Source organism: Streptopelia decaocto (genome assembly GCF_964273445.1).
Source record: "Streptopelia decaocto genome assembly, chromosome: 3".
NCBI lineage: Eukaryota > Metazoa > Chordata > Aves > Columbiformes > Columbidae > Streptopelia > Streptopelia decaocto.
Genome location: NC_138656.1, coordinates 3,306,974 through 3,325,831, shown reverse-complemented (window position 1 = coordinate 3,325,831; position 18,858 = coordinate 3,306,974). Strand labels below are relative to the sequence as shown.

The window sequence follows — 18,858 nt, the reverse complement described above, 5'->3', positions numbered from 1 at the left end:
CAGACATTTCACGAGCTTTAGCTCCCTCCTGTTGGAGGCATTTATGTTCTTTTCATCTTACACATTTAGGACTCTCTTTTGAGATAGATTTAACAGCCATTTCTTGCTCATTGTCTCTTATCAGTGTATGTGTACACATAGCTTTAACTTGGGTACTTATATTTACACTGTTCAGTATGGAGCCTCAGAAGAGCTAGAAGTACCAAATTCATACCCTAGATGTCAGTAAAAGAAAAAAACATTAAATCCCATTAAAAATGTTTTTTTAAAGGTCTGCGAATCAAGCAATGGGTTAGGCAATTATTCATAAGATAATTCCCTATATGGACTGACAGTCTGAGTCCCAAGTTTCAGCTCAATCAAATTTACACAGCCCAAGTTATAACCTCTTCAAGATGGGGATTGTAACAGGAGCGCTGACAGACCTTAACTACTGTGCCTCTTCAGTAACGAAAGCTCAACTATTTCACTCGTGAGGTGGCTGCTGGTGCTGCTATAATTAAGACTGTATGGATTTGCATTATAGGTCAAGTTCTGGGGAGTTATAAACGCACACACTTTAAATCACGTTGGCTTGAAACTGAGGCTAGAAACTGTTAGGGGCATGTTACATGTTTACTTATTAAAAGATACGTAAATATTAAACATACGAGATGATAAATAGCTAAGTAAGTACTAGAGCAGTACAAACTAAAAGCAGTTGGGCTGAAATCAAACATTTGATTAAAAGTGAGATTTTTATGGGCATTTGCTAGTGCTTTCCACTGTCTGCCCACGCACAAGCAAAACTGTTTGTATGCTTCAAAGGAGGGTTTTTGTCATTTGAAAGTCTGTTTCCCGAGCACTTTGTGTTATTTCTTTTACAGTCGTGCCCAGCAAGTCCAGTCGAGGTCCAGGGCTCCATCATGCTGGGTGCTGTGCAGGCTGAAATCCCGCACCTTGCTGAAACCCATGGTAAAAGTCTCTCCAAGTTCAGGGTTTTATTCCGGGTCCTGCCTAGGGCAAGCTGATAACGAAACCTTTCTGTCACCTGATGTTTGCGATCCTGCACGGACTCGCTGCTGTGCTGGCTAGTAAGCGCTTGCAGAACCATTGTTTGTTTTGAGGCTTTATTAAAAGGGGAAGAAAACCAAACCAAAACAGAGAAAAGGAAAAGCAGCGTGCCCAAATTTCTCATGTGGCAACGCTAATGCACGTACTATTTCTAGAACAGGTCCTCTGCTCGTTCACGGGGAGTCACCCTGGTATGATAAGCGTTCCACCCACGTTGCCTCCGCCTGATTGAGACTATCAAGCCGGTGTCAGAAAGAACCCCGTGCGATCTGCCGCTATATAATGCAGCCCAGCTCCAGAGAACTGGCAGAATTTTGGAATTTGTATTTGGTCCTAATGTTCTGTACTGAGTTGGCAAGTGAGATTCCTGCTCCGAATGAATGACAGTTGGAGCTTTGAAGCAGGAACATTTGCCCACCAAAGTTGCTGAACTCGCCCACTGCCAAGTCTGTCACTGACTTAGCAGATAGGCAGGGACAGCAGCGCGCGTTGGGAACTGTGTCACGCTCCTTTGTGCCTCTGGTCCCCATCCTGTGCAGGACTGTGTGCCTGATTGCGAGATGGGGCAAGGCCATACTTGTCAATTTTAGGCAGTTTTATGTCCCTTCTTGCAGCAATCTCTAAGCACCTCACATGCTTGAATAGAGGGAGGATCATACTATTTCTCCGTCGGAAAACTGCGGCATGAGGAAAGGGACGGGAACATTTTGGCAGACTTAAATGTCATTTTTACAGTGCAAATATTGTCACCTGGGTGCTCTGCTCTGTTGCTGCAGGTTTCTGCCCCTGCCCTGGGACATGTGTCCTCAGCTATTCCAGGGCATGAGCTGCTGCCTCAGGGACAGGTTGAGGTGGGACAGCTGTTCAGCTAACACCGCAGACCCTCCTCTGAGGTTGCCTTCCCCTTGGAGGCAGCCAGAAAACCACGGCGGCCCTGGTTTCAGCGTGTACCTCAGAGTATTGCCTGCACGCAACAAAGATGTGGGGCCACGTTTCCTTCAGCCGACTTTGCTCTGGGGCTGGGGCTCTGCAGCTGATAAGACGGCTGGGGGTGACAGCAGCTCGAACCGCTGCAGCAGGATTGCGGGGCACCTTGGGCTAAGGAAGGTTGCGGAGGAGCAGAAGGTGACACACAAGTTTGCGTGAATCCTCAGAGCCTGATCACTGGGCTGGCTGAGGTTTGTTTTCACCTGCATTTCTAGGTGTTAGCAGTCAGTATTTAAGCATTTCTAGCTGGTTTTTACCTGCTACATTCACTAGGTTCATTTGTACAACTGAGCAGAGTGACACCACCGTGTCATGGTCACAGACAGGTCAAAAGATGCTCCGTTTGTGGGTGGCGGTGGCACTAGAAGCAGGGAGCAGAGGGGGCAATGCAGGAGGAGCAAGGCATGGGGGAGCATGGGACAAGGCGGGGGGGGGGCGGGACATTGTCCTTGCTCCCATGGATCTCCGGACCAGGGTGAGCTCAGAGGCCGCTCATCCACCCCCGACAAGCCGGGGACGGTCCCCGTGGGGCTGACGCCGCCATCGGCAGCTTCCCCGGGGGGGTCCGGCAGAGCCGAGCACCGGCGGCTTGCGGGGCTGGGGGGGACGCGGCGGGGCGCGCAGCTCCCCCCGCCACAGAGCGGGAGCCTTGGGGTGGCATCTCTGGGGTTAACGTGTCTCTGTGGGGGGGGGGTATCCCGGTCCTGCAGCCGGAGGTGGCCCCATAACCCTCCCCATCGCGAAGGTAGCGCCCCGGAGCTGAGGCTGAGGCTGTAGCAAAGTCCCTCGCAAAAGCTGTTTGTTGACCACATTCACGTTCAGAGCCCTGAAGCTAAAAGCACTTTACACCATAAAATAAAAGCACTGTCTTTTTTTCTAAAAGGTTACGTCTGGAGGCCACGCTGCTCATACTTCATACAGAAAACTACTGAAAGGGCTATGAAATCCTCTATGATTTACACTCCCTCTCAGTGCATTAGGATATAGATCTACTCGACTCTAAAAATACTGTGGAGTTTCTAACCGACGTGAATATATGTGCATTATTTCAGAAAGTCTGTTAGAAAACTTGTCAACACATTATAAAGCATAAAGCAGGACTTGGCCATTAAATACAGAGATCAGAGACAGAATATATACTGCAGGAAGTACTGAGAAAAGTCCCTCCATTCAAAAAAGGTCTATTAGCTAAAAGTTTACACACAATATACACCAAAGGGTTTAGAGAGAGCCCGTGGACTGTAATTACAAGGCATAAATGGAATCAGTAAGGGCTTTACGGTCCCCAACGCAGTTAACTGGGCTGGCAGAAAATGATTTTAATATTGTCGTAATTTATTACCCACCGAAAGCCACATCAACGATTGTAAATATAGTTACTTTCTGTCCACGACTGCTCGTTAAACAGCCTCGTTCCCTTCCCCTAAAAATACAATAAAATACAAACCCACCTGCATTATTAATCTGCGGTTATGCCGTGTTAAAAATGTCTTCTGACTCCTTTTCTTTCTTGAGGTTTGTTATCTCCCTCCAATCACATGACAATGCGAAGCGCTGGGGGGGGGGGACACACGATGACGATGGGGGGAGCACAGCACTATTGCGATCAAATGCTAATATTAATAATTACCTAGCAAGGATGAAATATTGTTTTTTAAGACAGCGAGTTTCCATTTAATTCGAGGCATTTTACGGCGCTGGAATTAAGGGCATGCTAATGGTAGGAAGATCCTCGCTGCCATTCATGAAAGCATCTGTAAAATTAGCTCTTGACTGTAGGTTTTAAGATGCGGTCTGGGAAGTCACCTCTGGAATCTCAAACACGGTACGCTAATAAAACAGATTTAGTTGTAACTAAGTGCTTAATTTGCTATGATTTTTTTAAAGAAAATCAATGAAATGTTGGCTGTTATTTATTGGGAATAACCGCAGGTAGGTGTTCTGATGCCGGGTGGCTTCAGGGAGCGCACAACTGCCTAATGAATTGTAATTCAGAGGACTGTTACTTGTGAACCGCAGAACCTTTCAGGGGTAATAAACTCATTACTTTTTACATTGCAGCCACCTTGAAAAGCTTTACACGTGGCATGATACATAAATCAAATCCCATCTATATATCTATATCTCCGGTACACACACATGCCTGTTTATATACGTTGATACAACGTATGGACGCCTGGGTACGGCAGCCAGCCCTGGAAGCCGGGAGCAGTTCTGTTGTCACCTGCGGCTGGGTCTCCCCCGGAAAGTCACGCAGGGCGGGGATTTGCTTTATCCCCCCGTGTCCCAGCAGCCACGGGGTGCCACGCACGGCCGCGCTCACCCGTGTCCGCGTCTGCAGGAGGGGAGCGGCCGGGGCTGGGCTGGGCAGCTGAAACCGTCCCACGCCAGAGCGATTGTCCCCGTCCCCTCGCCAACAGGTCCCCGCCGAGCCCCTCTCCCCCTGGGTTCTCCGGGCGGTGTCAGCTCTGCTCTGCGCGTTCAAGCCGTTCTTACAGTGGCTTCTTGTCCCCTCGCCTCCCGCGGGGCCGCCCGGTGCTCGGTCTCTCCGCCTCCGTCCTGGACACGCTTTCTCCCCCTCGCACACTCCTTTCGCAGCCGCACTTTGCTCCAAACGCCCGTTCGCCTCCGGAGCTTATTTCTACTGCAACCTGATCCCTCCCCGCGCCGGCAGCCTCTGCGTCTCTCCCTGTGTTTTCGGCGAAGTTGCAGCCGCCGCTGCCGCATCCTCCCAACTCCAGCCACTTCTCGGTGCCTCCCGCCGCCGCCGCTCTCCCCCCCTTCCCCGCCCTCCCCCGGTGCCAGCCCCGCCGCCGGCAGCCCCGCGTTTCGCTTTCGTTAAGAGACTTGTCGCTGCGGGCAGGACTCGGAGCGCTGCCGGGGGAGGGGAGCTCCGGGATGGCGGGCGAGAGAAGCCCGCGGGGAAATCTGCGAGGTCCCGCAGCCCTCCTTCCTTCCCCCCAGCTCCTGCGGCTTCTCCTCCCGCTCTCGCCGCTTCCTCGCTGGCGAAACTCCGCTCGCTTCTCTCTCGGCCCGCCCCGGGGCAAGGAGCTCGGCTCGGCAGCGGGGCAAAGCCCGCCGCTCCCCGCCGAAGTTTGCCGCGGCCCGAGCCGAGCCCCCGCCGCCCCCCAGCTCCCCGCGGGGCCGCCGCCGTCCCCCGGGGACGGGCCGCAGCTCCCGGGAGGAGGGGACTCGGCGGCTTCGAAGCGGGGGGGCGAGTGGGGAAGCCAGGAGCCTGATGGCCCCCTCCAGCTTTTTGGGTGGTCTCCGATCCTACCTGGCTTCCCCCAGCTCTCCCACCCCCTCGGCACATCCCGCGGCCAGCCTGCCCCGCAGCCCTCTCTGCCGGTCTTTGGCTTTATTGATGTCTTTGCTTTTCCAGCGGGGGGGTGCGTGCGTGTGCTGCCGCTGCCTGCCTGCTGGCTTTCTCCCTCTCTCTTTCCTCCCTTCTTTCTCCGCGTGTGCGTGTTTAATTTCTCCCCCTCGCCCCTCTCTCGGCTCCCCTCCTGCACCCGCTCCTCCGCGGCCACTCGCGACTCCGGCCGCCGCCGCCCCCTCCGCCCCCGGCCCCCCGACTCCGTTCGGCAGCGTGCGCCGGGCGGCCGGGGCACCCCCTCCCGCCGCGCCCCCTCCCCTCTCCCCCCTGCGATCACTGTCCATTGGCTTGTCCTGCTCTCTTTTTCATGTCCAGCCCCTGATGAGTGTCCATTGGTGTTGCCTTCGCCTTCCCTCCTCCCCTCTCCCCGGCTTGCCCTGCCCATGTTTTGTATGTCTCTGTCCATCCAGGCTCCTGACGTTCAAGTTCGCAGGGACGTCACGTCCGCACTTGAACTTGCAGCTCAGGGGGGCTTTTGCCATTTTTTTCATCTCTCTCTCTCTCTCCTTCTCTCTCTCCCTCTCTCTCCCTCTCTCTCTCTTTTTTTTCCCCTTGCACAAAAAAAAAAAAAGCCATGACTGCTATCCCACAATTCATCTTCCCTGCGCCATCTTTGTATTATTTCTAATTTATTTTGGATGTCAAAAGACATTGATGAAGATATTTTCTCTGGAGTCTCCTTCCTCTCTAACCCGTCTCTCCCGATGTGAACCGAGCGACTCACAAGCCACCGAAGCCACCAACCCACCATGTCGCGCCGCAAGCAAGGCAAACCCCAGCACTTAAGCAAACGGGAATTTTCACGTAAGTAACCCGGAGAGCAATTTATTTAATTTCCCCTTCACGGATTTAATTTTTAATTTGAGCGAGAGCAGGGAGGGAAAAAAAAAAAAAAAGTGAGAGCGAGTGAGCGAGTCGGGGAAAAAAAATGAACTCAACGCAGGCTCGGGATGATCAGCGTTCCGTAATTTCTCCCTCTTTAATTTAATCACCTTGATGATCACTTTTCTCCTCTTTCTCCCTTTACCCCCCGCCCGCCGGCGCGCACTCGCTCTGCCCCCGCTCCGCTCCTTTCTCTCCTCCCGCTTTCCCCGCTGTTTGGCGGCAAGAGCGGCGGCTCTCGCTCCGGCACCGGGAGCGGCGGGCTAGGTGCGGAGCTGCCGAGGGCAGAACCGCCCCAAAGTGTCAAAGAAATTCCTGCGGGAGCGGCGGGCTGGACGCCGGACACCTTGGCCGGCCGGGCGGGAGCTGCGGGCGAGCGGAGCGGGGAAGAAAGTCCGGTGGCCGGAGCCCCCTCCGCCACCGGCGGGCTCGCCCCTTCGCCTCGCCCGCCCCGCGGCACCCTCTCGGGGTGGGGGGGAGAGGCGAGCCGAGCCGGGCCGCCTCCCTTTTGTTTCCGCCGCGGGGTGCGAGGTGGCTGGTCCCGCCGCCCCGGGCCGGCGCCGTGCGGGGCTCCGCCGCCCCGACCTCGCCCCGCTCCGCTCCGGCTGGGGCTGGGGCGGGGGGCGGCACCGGGCGGCGAGGGAAGCCGAAGCGAGCCGAGCCGCGCCGGGGAAGGGATTCCCTCCTCGCCCTCGCTTCGCGTTCTCCCGCTCGCTTACTATTTTTTGGAAGATTTTCAAAAAAAAAAAAAAAAAAAAAAGAGTGGAAGTGGATTTTGATTGGGAAAAATCTCGTGTCTGAATGTTTACAAGCACCGCGTGTGCGGGGAGCCTCCTGCCAACAAACACAGGCGAGAGCGAGCCCGGGCTGAGCACACACACACACACACACACACACACGCTCGCACACACTCGCATCCTCACACCCGCGAACGACCCTTTTCTCGCCGCCGCATTTCAACCCCAAACCAAATCCGCTCTCCCCGGGAGAGAAAACCCAAACCCCGAGCCCCACCGCACTGTTCGCAACAAAAACTCTCCGGCTCCCTCCCTCCTGCCGCCACCACACACACCAGGGCTAGATGCGAGATAAGCGGGAGCGCTCTTTGCACAACAAAAGGCAACTCGATCTGGAAAGGTTTGGGGCGAGGGGGGTGGGAAGGAAGGGAGAAAAAAATAAATCCCGTTTTCCTCGGGGTGAGCTGGGGGGGAAGGGGAAATGCTGCATGCTTTTTTTCGCTCCTTTTTTCCCTCCTTCTTTTCTTTTTCTTTCTTTCTTTCTTATCTTCTCCTTCCCCCATTACTCCCGCCGGGTTTTGTTCCCTCCCAGGGATGGCAGAAAACCCAGGGCGATTTCTTTCTGCCAACGATCCTTGGCTCCCTCTTCGCAGAAAAAAAAAAAACACCCAAACAACCCCAAAACTTTACGCTGCGATTTCTCTCCCCCACGGCCGCACAAACATTTCCAACCACGTTCGCACATGGAGCCCCTGAGCAAAACGTTGGCGCTTTGCAGGGAACCGCTCCGGCCGGGGAGCTCTGCCCTGCCCAAACTTTTCCCTAAAACCGGGGGGGTGGGTGATTGGGGGGCTCAACCCTTCGCCCCCCTCCGGTTGTTTTCTCCCTCTTCCCCCGCCACTTCACGGGGCTTTTTTCTTTTTAATGCTTGGCGCTGAGTTGGGGTCGGGGTTGCAACATCAGTGGCTTCTGGGGGTGCCACCCCCACTCCCGAAATGGGGTACGGGGGGGGTCCTTTTCCCGCGCCGGCATGCTCGGGCGGCCCCGGGTTTGGGGAAGGCGGATCACACCGGGGGGGTGTGTGTGGGTAGGGGGGCTCCGACTCGCCCCCGGGGACAGCGGAGACGGGCGGGATCCCCGCGGCTCCTTTTCGCTGAGACACCCGCGGAGTTTCCGCACGCGTGGGGCGGGAGCGGCGGCTGGGACGGACTCCAGACGGGGGGGCTGCGCTCCCTCCGCCCCGGGGATGTGGAGGGGGGGGTGGGATGGTGAAGAGAGGCCGGGCTGGGGGAGCGGGGAGCCGGGGGGCTGCGGTGGCGGAGCCGGGGCGGCGGGCGGGCTGCCTGCCCGTTTCGGTCGCTAGGAGGCACAGCGAGATCAAACAACCGGGAAGCCCCGCGAACTTGAACCTGGCCGGCTTCTCCGCTGCCTCCCGGCCGGCGGGAGGGGGGGAGGGCGCCCAGCTCCCTCCCCTCCATCTCCCCCCCCGACTCCCTCCCTCCTCACCCCCTCTCCGCCTTCTTCTTCTTTGTTCTTAATTTTGCGCGGAGTTTGCTTGCTCCGGGAAGCAGCGGGTGATGCTCGCCTTCCCCCTCCCCGGGTTCCCCCCTCAACCCCATAACGTGTTGGCGGTTCCCATTGTATCCCCAAGTCCCCCCCCCCCGCCTTGCTCCAGAACACAAACTTGGGATTAAACAGCACCTCTCCATCCTTCCCACGGTGCGGTGCGGAGAAATGCGCTGCCCGGGCATTTCCCCGCACCGTGCCCTGGTACCCCCCCCTTCCCCACCCCCCCGGTACCTCCTTTCTCCCGACACTCCAAAATCCATCCCGCTTTTCCCGGTGAGACGGTGCGGTTGTTTTGGTGACTGAGAACGGGAAAGAAGGGGGGAGTAGGAGGGCGAAGGGGCGAAGCTGAAAAGACATGTTGGTGGAAGGGCAATTTGCATGAAAAATAGGGACGGATGATTAGGGACCCAGGCAGGGAATTTTCATTGCCCCAGAATTAAAAGAAGCATCTTGCAAATCAGTGGCGTAGACCAGGTGAATTGTGTTTTGGCGTTTTCTTTGTAAACTCGATATTTTATATTTTATTTTAAAAGTAGCAGTAATAATAAAAACATATTTTTGCTGGCTCTGCCTCCATCAGGAGCCAAATGTTTTGCAGTGAACACGGTGCCAGCCGTATTTCATACATTAGTATATAATTCTTGTTAATTAGCAATAATTTACGTTAAGAGCATAGAAAATGTTGAGGTTACAGGTTTTATATCTGTACATTTGATCATCTTGTTATTTTCAAGAACTTTGCCTCCTATAAAATTAATTAGGTGAAATGTGGAGGTGTAATCAGCAACCTCTGAATTACCACTTCATTTCCTGGTTTTGATTGTAAATCAGCCCAGTCAGTACAGACTTCAGCAAAGTCTATTTTTGTTTAGCACTACTTTTAACTGTCTGGTGTCGAAGCAGCGGGTTACCTTCCCCTGCTAAATAATACTGACAGCGTCAGAAAGAAATCAGGCCGCGGGAAAACATTATAATTGTGTCATGATTATGCACAGCTCCTCGCTAAGCCGCTCGGAAGGGGAATACGGGTTATTTTGTGTCTTTTGCTGTGGAGAGTTGGCGAGCTGGAAGTTAGGTTTGTGAAATACCTTTGTCTGTGGCGGTGCAGCCCAGCTACTGATGGAATTAGTCCTGCAAGGGTTTATTCCCTCGGTCCAAACGCAGGGAAAGGCTGGGGAGAAAACCCAGCAATCCCGCAGAAACACCCATTGCTCGTCTCCCGGCTTCCCGAGGAGCGTGGAGACGCACGTTGTGCCGCTTCCCTTGTCGGTCTGCAAGTTTAGAAGAAAACCCCAGCGATTAAGACGTTGTTTTTTATTAATGCGAACGTAACCTTCATATTCCTGTGGTTGACCTTACGTTAAATTAGAAGTAGTACTAGAGGCAAGAAATGATGGGCTGGATCCCCGTGTCCTAGTTGGAGCTGAGGTACGGCGAGGTAGTGTGCTCTTTCAATATTATTTTACGCAGCACAACTGGGAGCTACTCCAGATCTTCCTCCTCAATAATCAGCCTAGCTAGGGTTGAAATAAATTTAACTCGAGTTCACTGGATTTTTTGCACTTTATCAAAATCAGCTCCAATATCGTGCAGTCAAATTAAAATCTATTTTTTGATTCTCTGTGGCTTTAAGTTCATTAAATGTGAAATTGGCAGCCAGCTAAAGAAGGTCAGGCTGATTAACTGTTTAGGAGTTGTGTTCTGTCTCCCTGGCGTTACCTGGCAGGGATTTGAGGTGGGTTGTATTTGTGGTGCCCTCTCCTCCTGCTCGCTGCCGTTACCGTGCGTGTCGTGGTGGGCAGGTGGAGGAATACCAACACACTGCTGGGATTTTTTTGTTCCCCCTTGTTAAAGACAATAGTGATGGAGACTGCACCCAGATTGCCAAGGTATTTCTCTGCAAACTTACCCCCCCCAAAAAAAAGGCAAAGAGAAAAGAGAGCCGGTCTGCCTCATTAGAGCATCCACTGACGGTTCTGTGAGCAGAAATAGCCTCATAATGAAGCTTTTTGGAGCTCATTCAGAAAATTTGTCAACTTCGACAACATGAGACGAGGTATTTTGAGTTTAAAGAAGGCACTTCTCACTGTCGCGAGGAAATGTGGCCATGCTGATTTTTAGATGCTGAGGGCCACCAGTGCTAACACGTTCAAGATAATTTAGGCATTCCTTTATTTCAAGATGAAAAAGGAGAAATGACTAATTGCCTGATTTCCTTAAGTACTAAAAAAATATCCCATCTAGCTAATACCTCTGGGCGGAATCGGTTCTGAATTCGGTATTTATTTGAATCCTGAGGAGTAGCTGAAAAGTGAGAGGTGCCTCCCCCGGCCCCGCAGGCATTTCTGCCGCACTTGCTTTTTATCATTTCTGTTTCTGCCATTTATTTATTTATTTGCTTATTTATTTGCCTCATCCCCCTCCCTCCCCCGCCAATAACTCCCGGCTTTTGAATTTTTAAATGGGAAGCCGCAAGCAGGCTGACAAGGGGTAGCGACACAAATGCATACGTATACGTATGCACGTGCGTTCTAAGGGCTGTATGTGCCCTGCGTGCGTGCGGCCGCGTGGTTTGGCTCTCCCTCTCTTTTCTCTTACACGCTCGCGTGTTACCTGCACGGCCTGTATAGGGAATATGCGATATCTATACATTGAAATGTCTGCACATGCACCAGCATAGTTCAGGCTTCCGGATTTTGCAAAGTGGGTCTGGCTGGTGGAAAATACACCCCCATGTGTTATGTGAGAGAGTGTGTGCGGTGCTTTTAGCCTTGAATTCATACACATAAATAATACATCCGGCAACAAAAACACTGTATTCGCTTCTCTAGGTGGTACCACTGGAGTTTTGCAGTGTATTCTTTCAGCCTATTCGTTTAATTTTAGCCCCGAATCGTTCGGCTGAGCCAGAAATTTGTCCTGGTGTGGGAGCACAGAGCCAGTCGCGGTGCTCGCTCCCCGAGTTCCGCACGCTGCAGTCGCTTCTGCAAAACCTTCTCCCTGTCACCGCTGAATTTGTCACCTGGCTGCCGCGGCACAGGGGTTTAGTTGGGGGGGAACAGGCAGAGGGCGCAAACAGGGTGTAATATTCACAAAAAGGGGGCTCGGCGCGTTCCTCCCCACTGCGCCCGGAGCTCTAATGGTTCTCCCTTTTGTTTCTCAACCTGCAGCCGAACCTCTTGAAGCCATTCTCACTGATGACGAACCTGAACATGGCACATTGGGAGCTCCGGAAGGGGACCACGACCTCCTCACTTGTGGCCAGTGTCAGATGAACTTCCCGTTGGGGGACATTCTTATTTTTATTGAGCACAAACGGAAACAATGCAATGGCAGTCTCTGCTTAGAGAAGGCTGTGGATAAGCCACCTTCACCCTCACCAAGTGAGCTGAAAAAAGCATCCAATCCCGTGGAGGTTGGCATCCAGGTTACGCCAGAGGATGACGATTGTTTATCAACGTCATCTAGAGGAATTTGCCCTAAACAGGAACATATAGCAGGTAAATTAAAGCAAAGGAGAAGCGTTTGCGAGTTCATTTCTGTTTCCAGTCGCGACGTGGCATGTTCGCTGTGCAAACTGCCGCGTCTGTCTCTCTGTTCTGCTCGCCGTGACGGCCGACGCGGTAAATACCCTGCCTTGGGGTGCTGGTGAGCGTGCCACCGGTATTTCCCAGGGCAGGATCAACAGGCACGTGCCGTGCCAGCCGGTGTTCCTCACGGTGTCATTGTCTGAGGCCGCTCTCGTGATTTGCCGGGTATTGTAGTCACCGTCTCCCGGTGTCTCGCCTGCCGTAGCGCTGCGGGAGGAGATTTCCGAGCCTGCCGCGCGAGAAAGCGAGGAGCTTTGCGTGTCTTTGGCAAAGTCAGGGCTGAAAGAGTTAAACCGAGCATCAGCCAGCCTTGGTTCCATATTGGCTGTCAGCGTATGGACTGTAATTAAACACAGCCCCATGGCAAAGTGACACCACCGACCTTGACTTTAAGATGCCATTTTCGACTGGCCAGGCCAGAGTAGAGAGGGCAGTTGCTGAAGCGCACAGACATGCTTATTCGAAAAGTTTAAGGGCATGTTGGAAATTTCAAAAGGTTGGTTTGACAGGAAAGGCCGCTCTCTGCAGCCTGCCTCCTCAGCCAAATGATAAATGCTTCGCTGTGCTCTCTCTTGTCTCTGATGTGGTTTTGACAGATGTATCTTGATTTTGTTTGCGGTTTACACAACCACATGTCAGCCGTACAAATGTCCGAGGCAGAGTTCTGTTTTGCGCAACAAATAATATTAAATGTATTTTTTTTTTTTTTAAAAAAGGGTAAACAATTCCATTTCTTAGCTTATATTTTTTTTCTTAAACTGGAAAGCCATTCGCCGCACAAATGAGGTTAGAAAAATAAGAGCGTACTACGTGAAGGAAAACCCCAGAGCCCTGGGAGTGTAACAAGGCACGCTCTGCTTTTAAAATCCTGCTAGTAAACAAGAGCGCTACCCATTTGCAGCGAGCGTTGCAAATCGCTTCAAACCGTGCCAACACTACCGGTCAAAAAAAGGCCAGACCGCAGCGTATCGGCACCAACAAATGCCTGAACTGGTTTCCAGGCCCTTTCCCAGGGATGTTTGGGATGCGGCATTGCCGGTCGGTCTCTTTTGGAGCCCACGGGACTGCTCGGGGTTGTCAGCGGCGCAGAACATCCCCACGTGATGCGCCGGAGCTTGTCTTGGGGCTTTGCTTTGGCCACAAAGTTAAACCATAATAGGGCAGTAGGCGCTGGGAGGTTCAGGGCGATGCTCCCGCAGGCTCCAAACCGGCCGGGAAATTGCGCTGGAGAGCAGGAGTTTTGGAGGTTTTGTGGTGGCAGCAGGTGTGTGTCAGTGCACACAGGTCCATCTGGGCACATATAAAAATGTGCAAAGGCATATGCGTACATATGCATATGTAATGTGAATGAATACATGCTATTTACGCAGGGTGATAGGTATTTAAATACATATATGTGTATGGTTAAGAGGAAGCAAAGGCTCAACTACATTTTGAAAGAGACTTAATACCAATAATTCGGCATATTGCGCTTCCCAGCCACGAATGTTGAAGGCGTTTGTTTCTATTTTGTTTTTAGATTATTTTCCCAGAGTTGTAGAGGGCAGTGCCCATTTCCGTGTGCTGCCCATGATCAGCCGGAAAACCAGCAGAAGCGCAGGGCCGTGATTAATGAAGCGGGAGCCTGGCGGAAGGGATTTGTAGTCTTCCGAGCTCTGGAGCCATACTAAATCACCAAATATGGAGGAGCGGCGCTGTGATGTAACGTTGTATTTACATACGGCGCCGCTCTGCCCAAAAGACAAAACACAGTTATCTGTCAAGCAAGAATTAAACTCGCTCTCTGCTTTGCCGTGGTCCCCGAGAGGTCCCTCGGTTAGGGGAGGGACGGCCACGCCGGGGGGTTCTGCACCTGGGGAAGCTCCTCGGAGAGACAAATCATGGCACGGGTGACATGAAGCGAGCAGGATTTGGTCACGGGGCCGTTAATGCAGAAAAGGTTGTGGTTTTAACTGACTTTAAATGGGCGATGGGTAAGGAGAGGTACACCCTGGCAAGAGCACCAGGAGATTTGGGGTCTTGCGCTGTCCCCCCCTCTTCGTGTTTCCATCCCGATTTTCGCTTGGTTGAGTTTAGCTCCCCTGTATCCCAAAGAGGTGCAGTGGTAGCTGGAGTGACCCGTGGCCGGGAGTTTGGCAGGTTGTGGGGTCCGGTAGTAAAATTACCAGTGAGGGTGTTGGAGTGAACTGTGGAGTTCTGGAAGGTCCCCGCAGTGAACCTTGGGCTGTTCTGATATCTTATATCTGATTTGTGTGCAAAATGCAAAAAAAATACATGTGCATGTAACTAAAAAAAAGACAGGGGCTGCCTTTAGAAAAATATACAGGAGTTGAGGGAACTGATTCTTGCTGGTAAGAGAAGGAAAATATGTATTTAGTAGCAATGTAAAAGTGTCCCCAGTTTGTTGTTAGGCTGCAAGGGGTGTTACAGGTTAGCTCTGGATGCAGAGGTGCTATAGGTTAGCTCTGGATACAGATGTTCTATAAGGCTAGCTCTGGATGCAGATGTTCTGTAGGTTAGCTCTGGATTCAGATGTTCTATAGGTTAGCTCTGGATGCAGAGGTGCTATAGATTACCTCTGGACGCAGGACGTGCCCAGTTCTACAGTTCTGTAGTCAGTCGGTGTGTTACAGTAAAAGATCATCTGAAGATAAGTAATGGTTAAGGCTCAGCTCAGCTAACGACGAGGAAGGCAGCGAGTCATTGAAACACAGGGAGAAATGATGTCTATTTTAACCATCAATAGGCTGCTCTTTATCCTCACAATTTTCCAGCGACGGGGGCAATTACAAGAGGTTGTACGCGTGTGTGTAACCTGTGCGGTAGCTGTGAGATCCGTGTAGGTGCGGGCATGCGTACCTGTCTCTTCGTGTGGGTGTCTCTGCCTTGCGCGGAGCTCTGACTCGCTATAAAATTTTGAGCGATGCTGATCCAGCACTGTGGCTGAAATGTCATAAATTGAACTGGAAATTAATAGGAGATGTTGTGTGGGTCCAATGAGGCAGCTTTCATCAATATGTATGTCAAAGCCTCACCACCAGATACCGGCAGCCCGTGATTTGCAGCGAGTGCTCCGGCAGGGCTTTAGTTATCCGCTCTCATATTTTACAATAGAGGGAAATATTAACTGAAGTATCTAGAGATCAGTGAATGTAAAATTGCTGTTCACTTATTGAAAAGGCTGAAGAAATATTTATCGTCCGCCGGTGTCAGGTTTTAGCCGTTTGTTTGTTGAATGTATAAATCCGAGGGAATTAATGAAAGGTTGTTTTTTGGGTGAGGAAGGATCTTAAACGTTACTTGGATGCAGTTGGAGGAACACTTTGGAGTGCTGCTGCATATTCCCCTTAATAATGCCGAGTGTGTATCTGCGGATGCCGTATTTACTGTACAAAGAGGGGAGGAGGAGGAGGAGACGTCATTTTTACTGCTCGAATCCTTTATTCTCAAGCTGCTTGTGGCATTCCAATAAAATATGTGGGAAAATAACGTCAGAAAAGCCCCTGTCTGCAGTAATCGGGGGAAGGTGGACATAATTTGGTAGTAAATTTTGGACCAAGCACATTTGATTATCGCAGTTCTCATAGGGTAATGTCTTTGAGTAGTCATCGCACCACAGAAATTTTCTTGAGCTGTTAGTAGTAGTTGCCATTATAATTCTGTAGGTTGTAAATCGTGATTCCTTATTATTTTGTTTGGTTCCAGGGACAATACAAATTATTGGTGCCTGCACTGAATAGTTAGCGTTGTATTTGGATGATAAGATGAAAGCTTAAAATGAGAGGGGGGGAAAAAGGGAATATGGAAATATTTTGGAATAAAATTCTATCTGCTCTCCCCATACAAAGAAACAGAGAGCGCAGGCTGAGTAAAACAGTCGCAAGCAGGAAAAATAGTGAGGGTGCTACCCAAAGGCTCCCGAGATTCGGAGCCCTGCGTACGAGCTGTATTTGTAAATAAGACACAGAAAGGTTGTGAACCGGCAGCTTGGCTGTTTTGTCAAAGTACAATGTCAGAGAAACTCTTTCTAAGACAAATTGTAAATAGAAGTGTCACGATGATTGCATGATTGAGCTCCAGAAGTGTCTTGCAATTGTTGGCATTGTCAGAAGACTTTTGAAAGCTTAATTAAAGGCGGTGGCCTGTGCGGCTGTGAAATTTACTTCTCTGGGGGGGGAAACATGTAAAAAATGTGGGGGATCAAAAAGTTGCTTTAACGCTACTCGCGCAGGGATGCAGGGAAGAGTCAATAGTTTCTCAGCTTTCCCCATTGCCTTTTATAAATAACATTTTTTGAAGAAGCCAACACGTGACACCAATATCATCCTTTGTACGAGGCAAAGATTGTGTTGGTTTTCCTATTCTCTGCTGTTACAGTTAATGTGAAAATGGCTCTTTATTGGAAACACAAATACGAGCTCACTTGAAGCACAGAAGAGCGTAGAAAGTTTCCTCTGTCTCGGTGTGATCCTTCCAGGGTTGAGTGTTGCACTGCCCTGAATCTTTCTGGGTTGTTTTTTGTTTCCTGCAAATCAGATATTCTGGTTTCGAACATGAGAAATGCGCTTTGCATTCTTCCTCCTGTTGTATGGGACATTCAAGTGTGGAGCATCGCTTCATCCAAAATGCTTGTGGTTGAAGAGGCAGCCTGGCACGTGTTAAACTTCGTATAGATCTGAAAAGGTGCACGTTAGCATCACGTGCCGAAAGCTTTGAAAATAATGCATGTAATAAACGTAAAGCTCTGCGTCCCGTCAACGAATGCCGGGTGATGGAAACTGAGGCAGGGAGTAAATTAAACACCTTCTAATTAGCCCGGTGGGAGAAATAAAGTCTTCCCTAAACATTCCCATAATTTGGTAATGCCTCTATAAGAGGAGGAGGCCTATTAGCATCACCCTGTTTTGTATATGCAACCCTCAGCCCATGAGCCCTTTCTTATTTCATTCAAATAATAAAGACGATGAAAGAGGCTTGCGAGGTGGTGTCAGGGAACGGGAGTTCAGCCTCCAGTCGTTTGCCTGCACGCATCCTCATTACGGAATTTTTGGGGACAAAATTTCCTTCAAGCTTGGGTCTGGTTTTATATCCGATAGCACCAGCTTGGTGCAATAAAAGGCGTTTAGCATCAAGCTGACCATGGCCTGGCACATTGCCACTTGGTTGTTGTTGTTGTGGTAGTTGATGTTTTAAGCTAATCGCTGAGGATCTCTTTCTACCTTTCTGCCTGTTGTGATTTTTTTCGGGTCGTGGAGCTGCCGGTGATGTTGTGAGCCCAAGGAGGTCGTTTTCTCAGCCTGGCAGGTGTCTGAATGCGGCTTCCATCCAGGAGGATTCTGCTTTATATGTCACCTTCTGGGGTATCGCACAAGTTCATAAAATACACCAAGCTCGTATATTTTAATACATGAGGGCCTATATTCATACTGGTAGTGTGGCCCTAAAATTTACTTTTTTTGTAATCCCCCCTGTCCTAATGAACATGTTTTATCTCACTTTGTACAAAGCCGGTAGCGCCAGCCTGCCTCCCGGTAACGCTGGGCATAGCAGGTTTGGGCGCACAGTGGTTGATATCAGCACATGGATTGCTGTGATTTAGTACAGACTTTTAAAAATAACAGGCACATCAATGGCCCCACAAACCGCCGGAGCGGTTGAGGTGATCTCTTTTGTATTTTGTGATGAATTTCCATGGCACACAGTTTGTTCTTTGGGGCTCCCACCTTGGGTGCGCTGGACATGGACCAAACGTCACCGCACGCCCTCATGGACGGACCCCCAAGCGCTCACACTATTCAAACCTTCCTGTGTTAACGCCAAACCCATTTTGAAGCCCATAAACATCCTTTCCATCCTCCTAATAGCATTTAATATGCAACGCATCCCGCGAGTTTGTTCCCCAACCTTTCCCGACCAGCCGCGTCTTTAAAATATTTCGGCGAATCTCTTTTCGTTTCTTCTTCTTCCGCCGGCACTGGCGACTTGGTGGCTGCTCCCCGCTTCATTCTCCATTCGGCGGTGGCTCTGCCTGGGTTTGGGTTTGCCGTGCGGGCTGTGGGGACATCAGCCCCGATCCCAGCGGGGAATTTGTGTTCTTCATTTGCCTTTACAATGGGAGCGCAGCTACTGCACCTTGGAGCAGCTCTCAGGTGCGAGCTCAGATGGGCGCATGTAAATGCCCTGTCAGATGCAACGCAGGAATATTAATGTTGCCTCACAACCACCGCACTGTAATAAAGCCGTACACAACCAGCTTAATATGCAGCCAGGCTGGGGAATTGGATAAAACTTCGATAGCCTGGTGTGAATGGCAGCGGTGGAAAGAAAAGATTCAATATGCCGCCGTTTGCGTCCTTGTTTTGCTTTGATCTAAAGCAAATTGAAAACATCTACTTCTTTTCCCTCCTTGTTTCGTATAGGTGTTGTTCTTCCTCTGCAAAATTGGCTAGTAAGCAAGGAGAGAAAATAAAGTATGGGGCACGGTGCAGAATTATTTGAAGCACATGAATGCCGGCCTGCTGGGGATGTAATTTTTCCAAGGGTTAGCAAGCATTTATATTTTTATACTTGGGATCGTTTGCTTTGCTTTTCATTGTTTTTTAGTATCTGGGTCTGGTCGAAACAAAGAAAATAGAGTCACCACAAACAGGGGCCTGAGCCCCCT

The 18,858-nt window shown here is 51.0% G+C and overlaps 1 protein-coding gene across 3 annotated transcripts in view; it reads left to right on the top strand.

The window, feature by feature from the left end:
* Positions 1–5,847: 5,847 nt before the first annotated feature.
* BCL11A (BCL11 transcription factor A) overlaps positions 5,848–18,858 on the top strand; it is a 67,958-nt gene continuing 54,947 nt past the window's right edge. For all 3 annotated transcript variants that reach the window (XM_082047588.1, XM_082047587.1, XM_082047586.1), the window contains exons 1-2: positions 5,848–6,220; positions 11,775–12,104. In XM_082047588.1, coding sequence (XP_081903714.1) covers positions 6,166–6,220; positions 11,775–12,104 — 385 coding nt within the window. In that variant the 5' untranslated portion in view covers positions 5,848–6,165. The remainder of the gene's footprint in view (positions 6,221–11,774; positions 12,105–18,858) is intronic.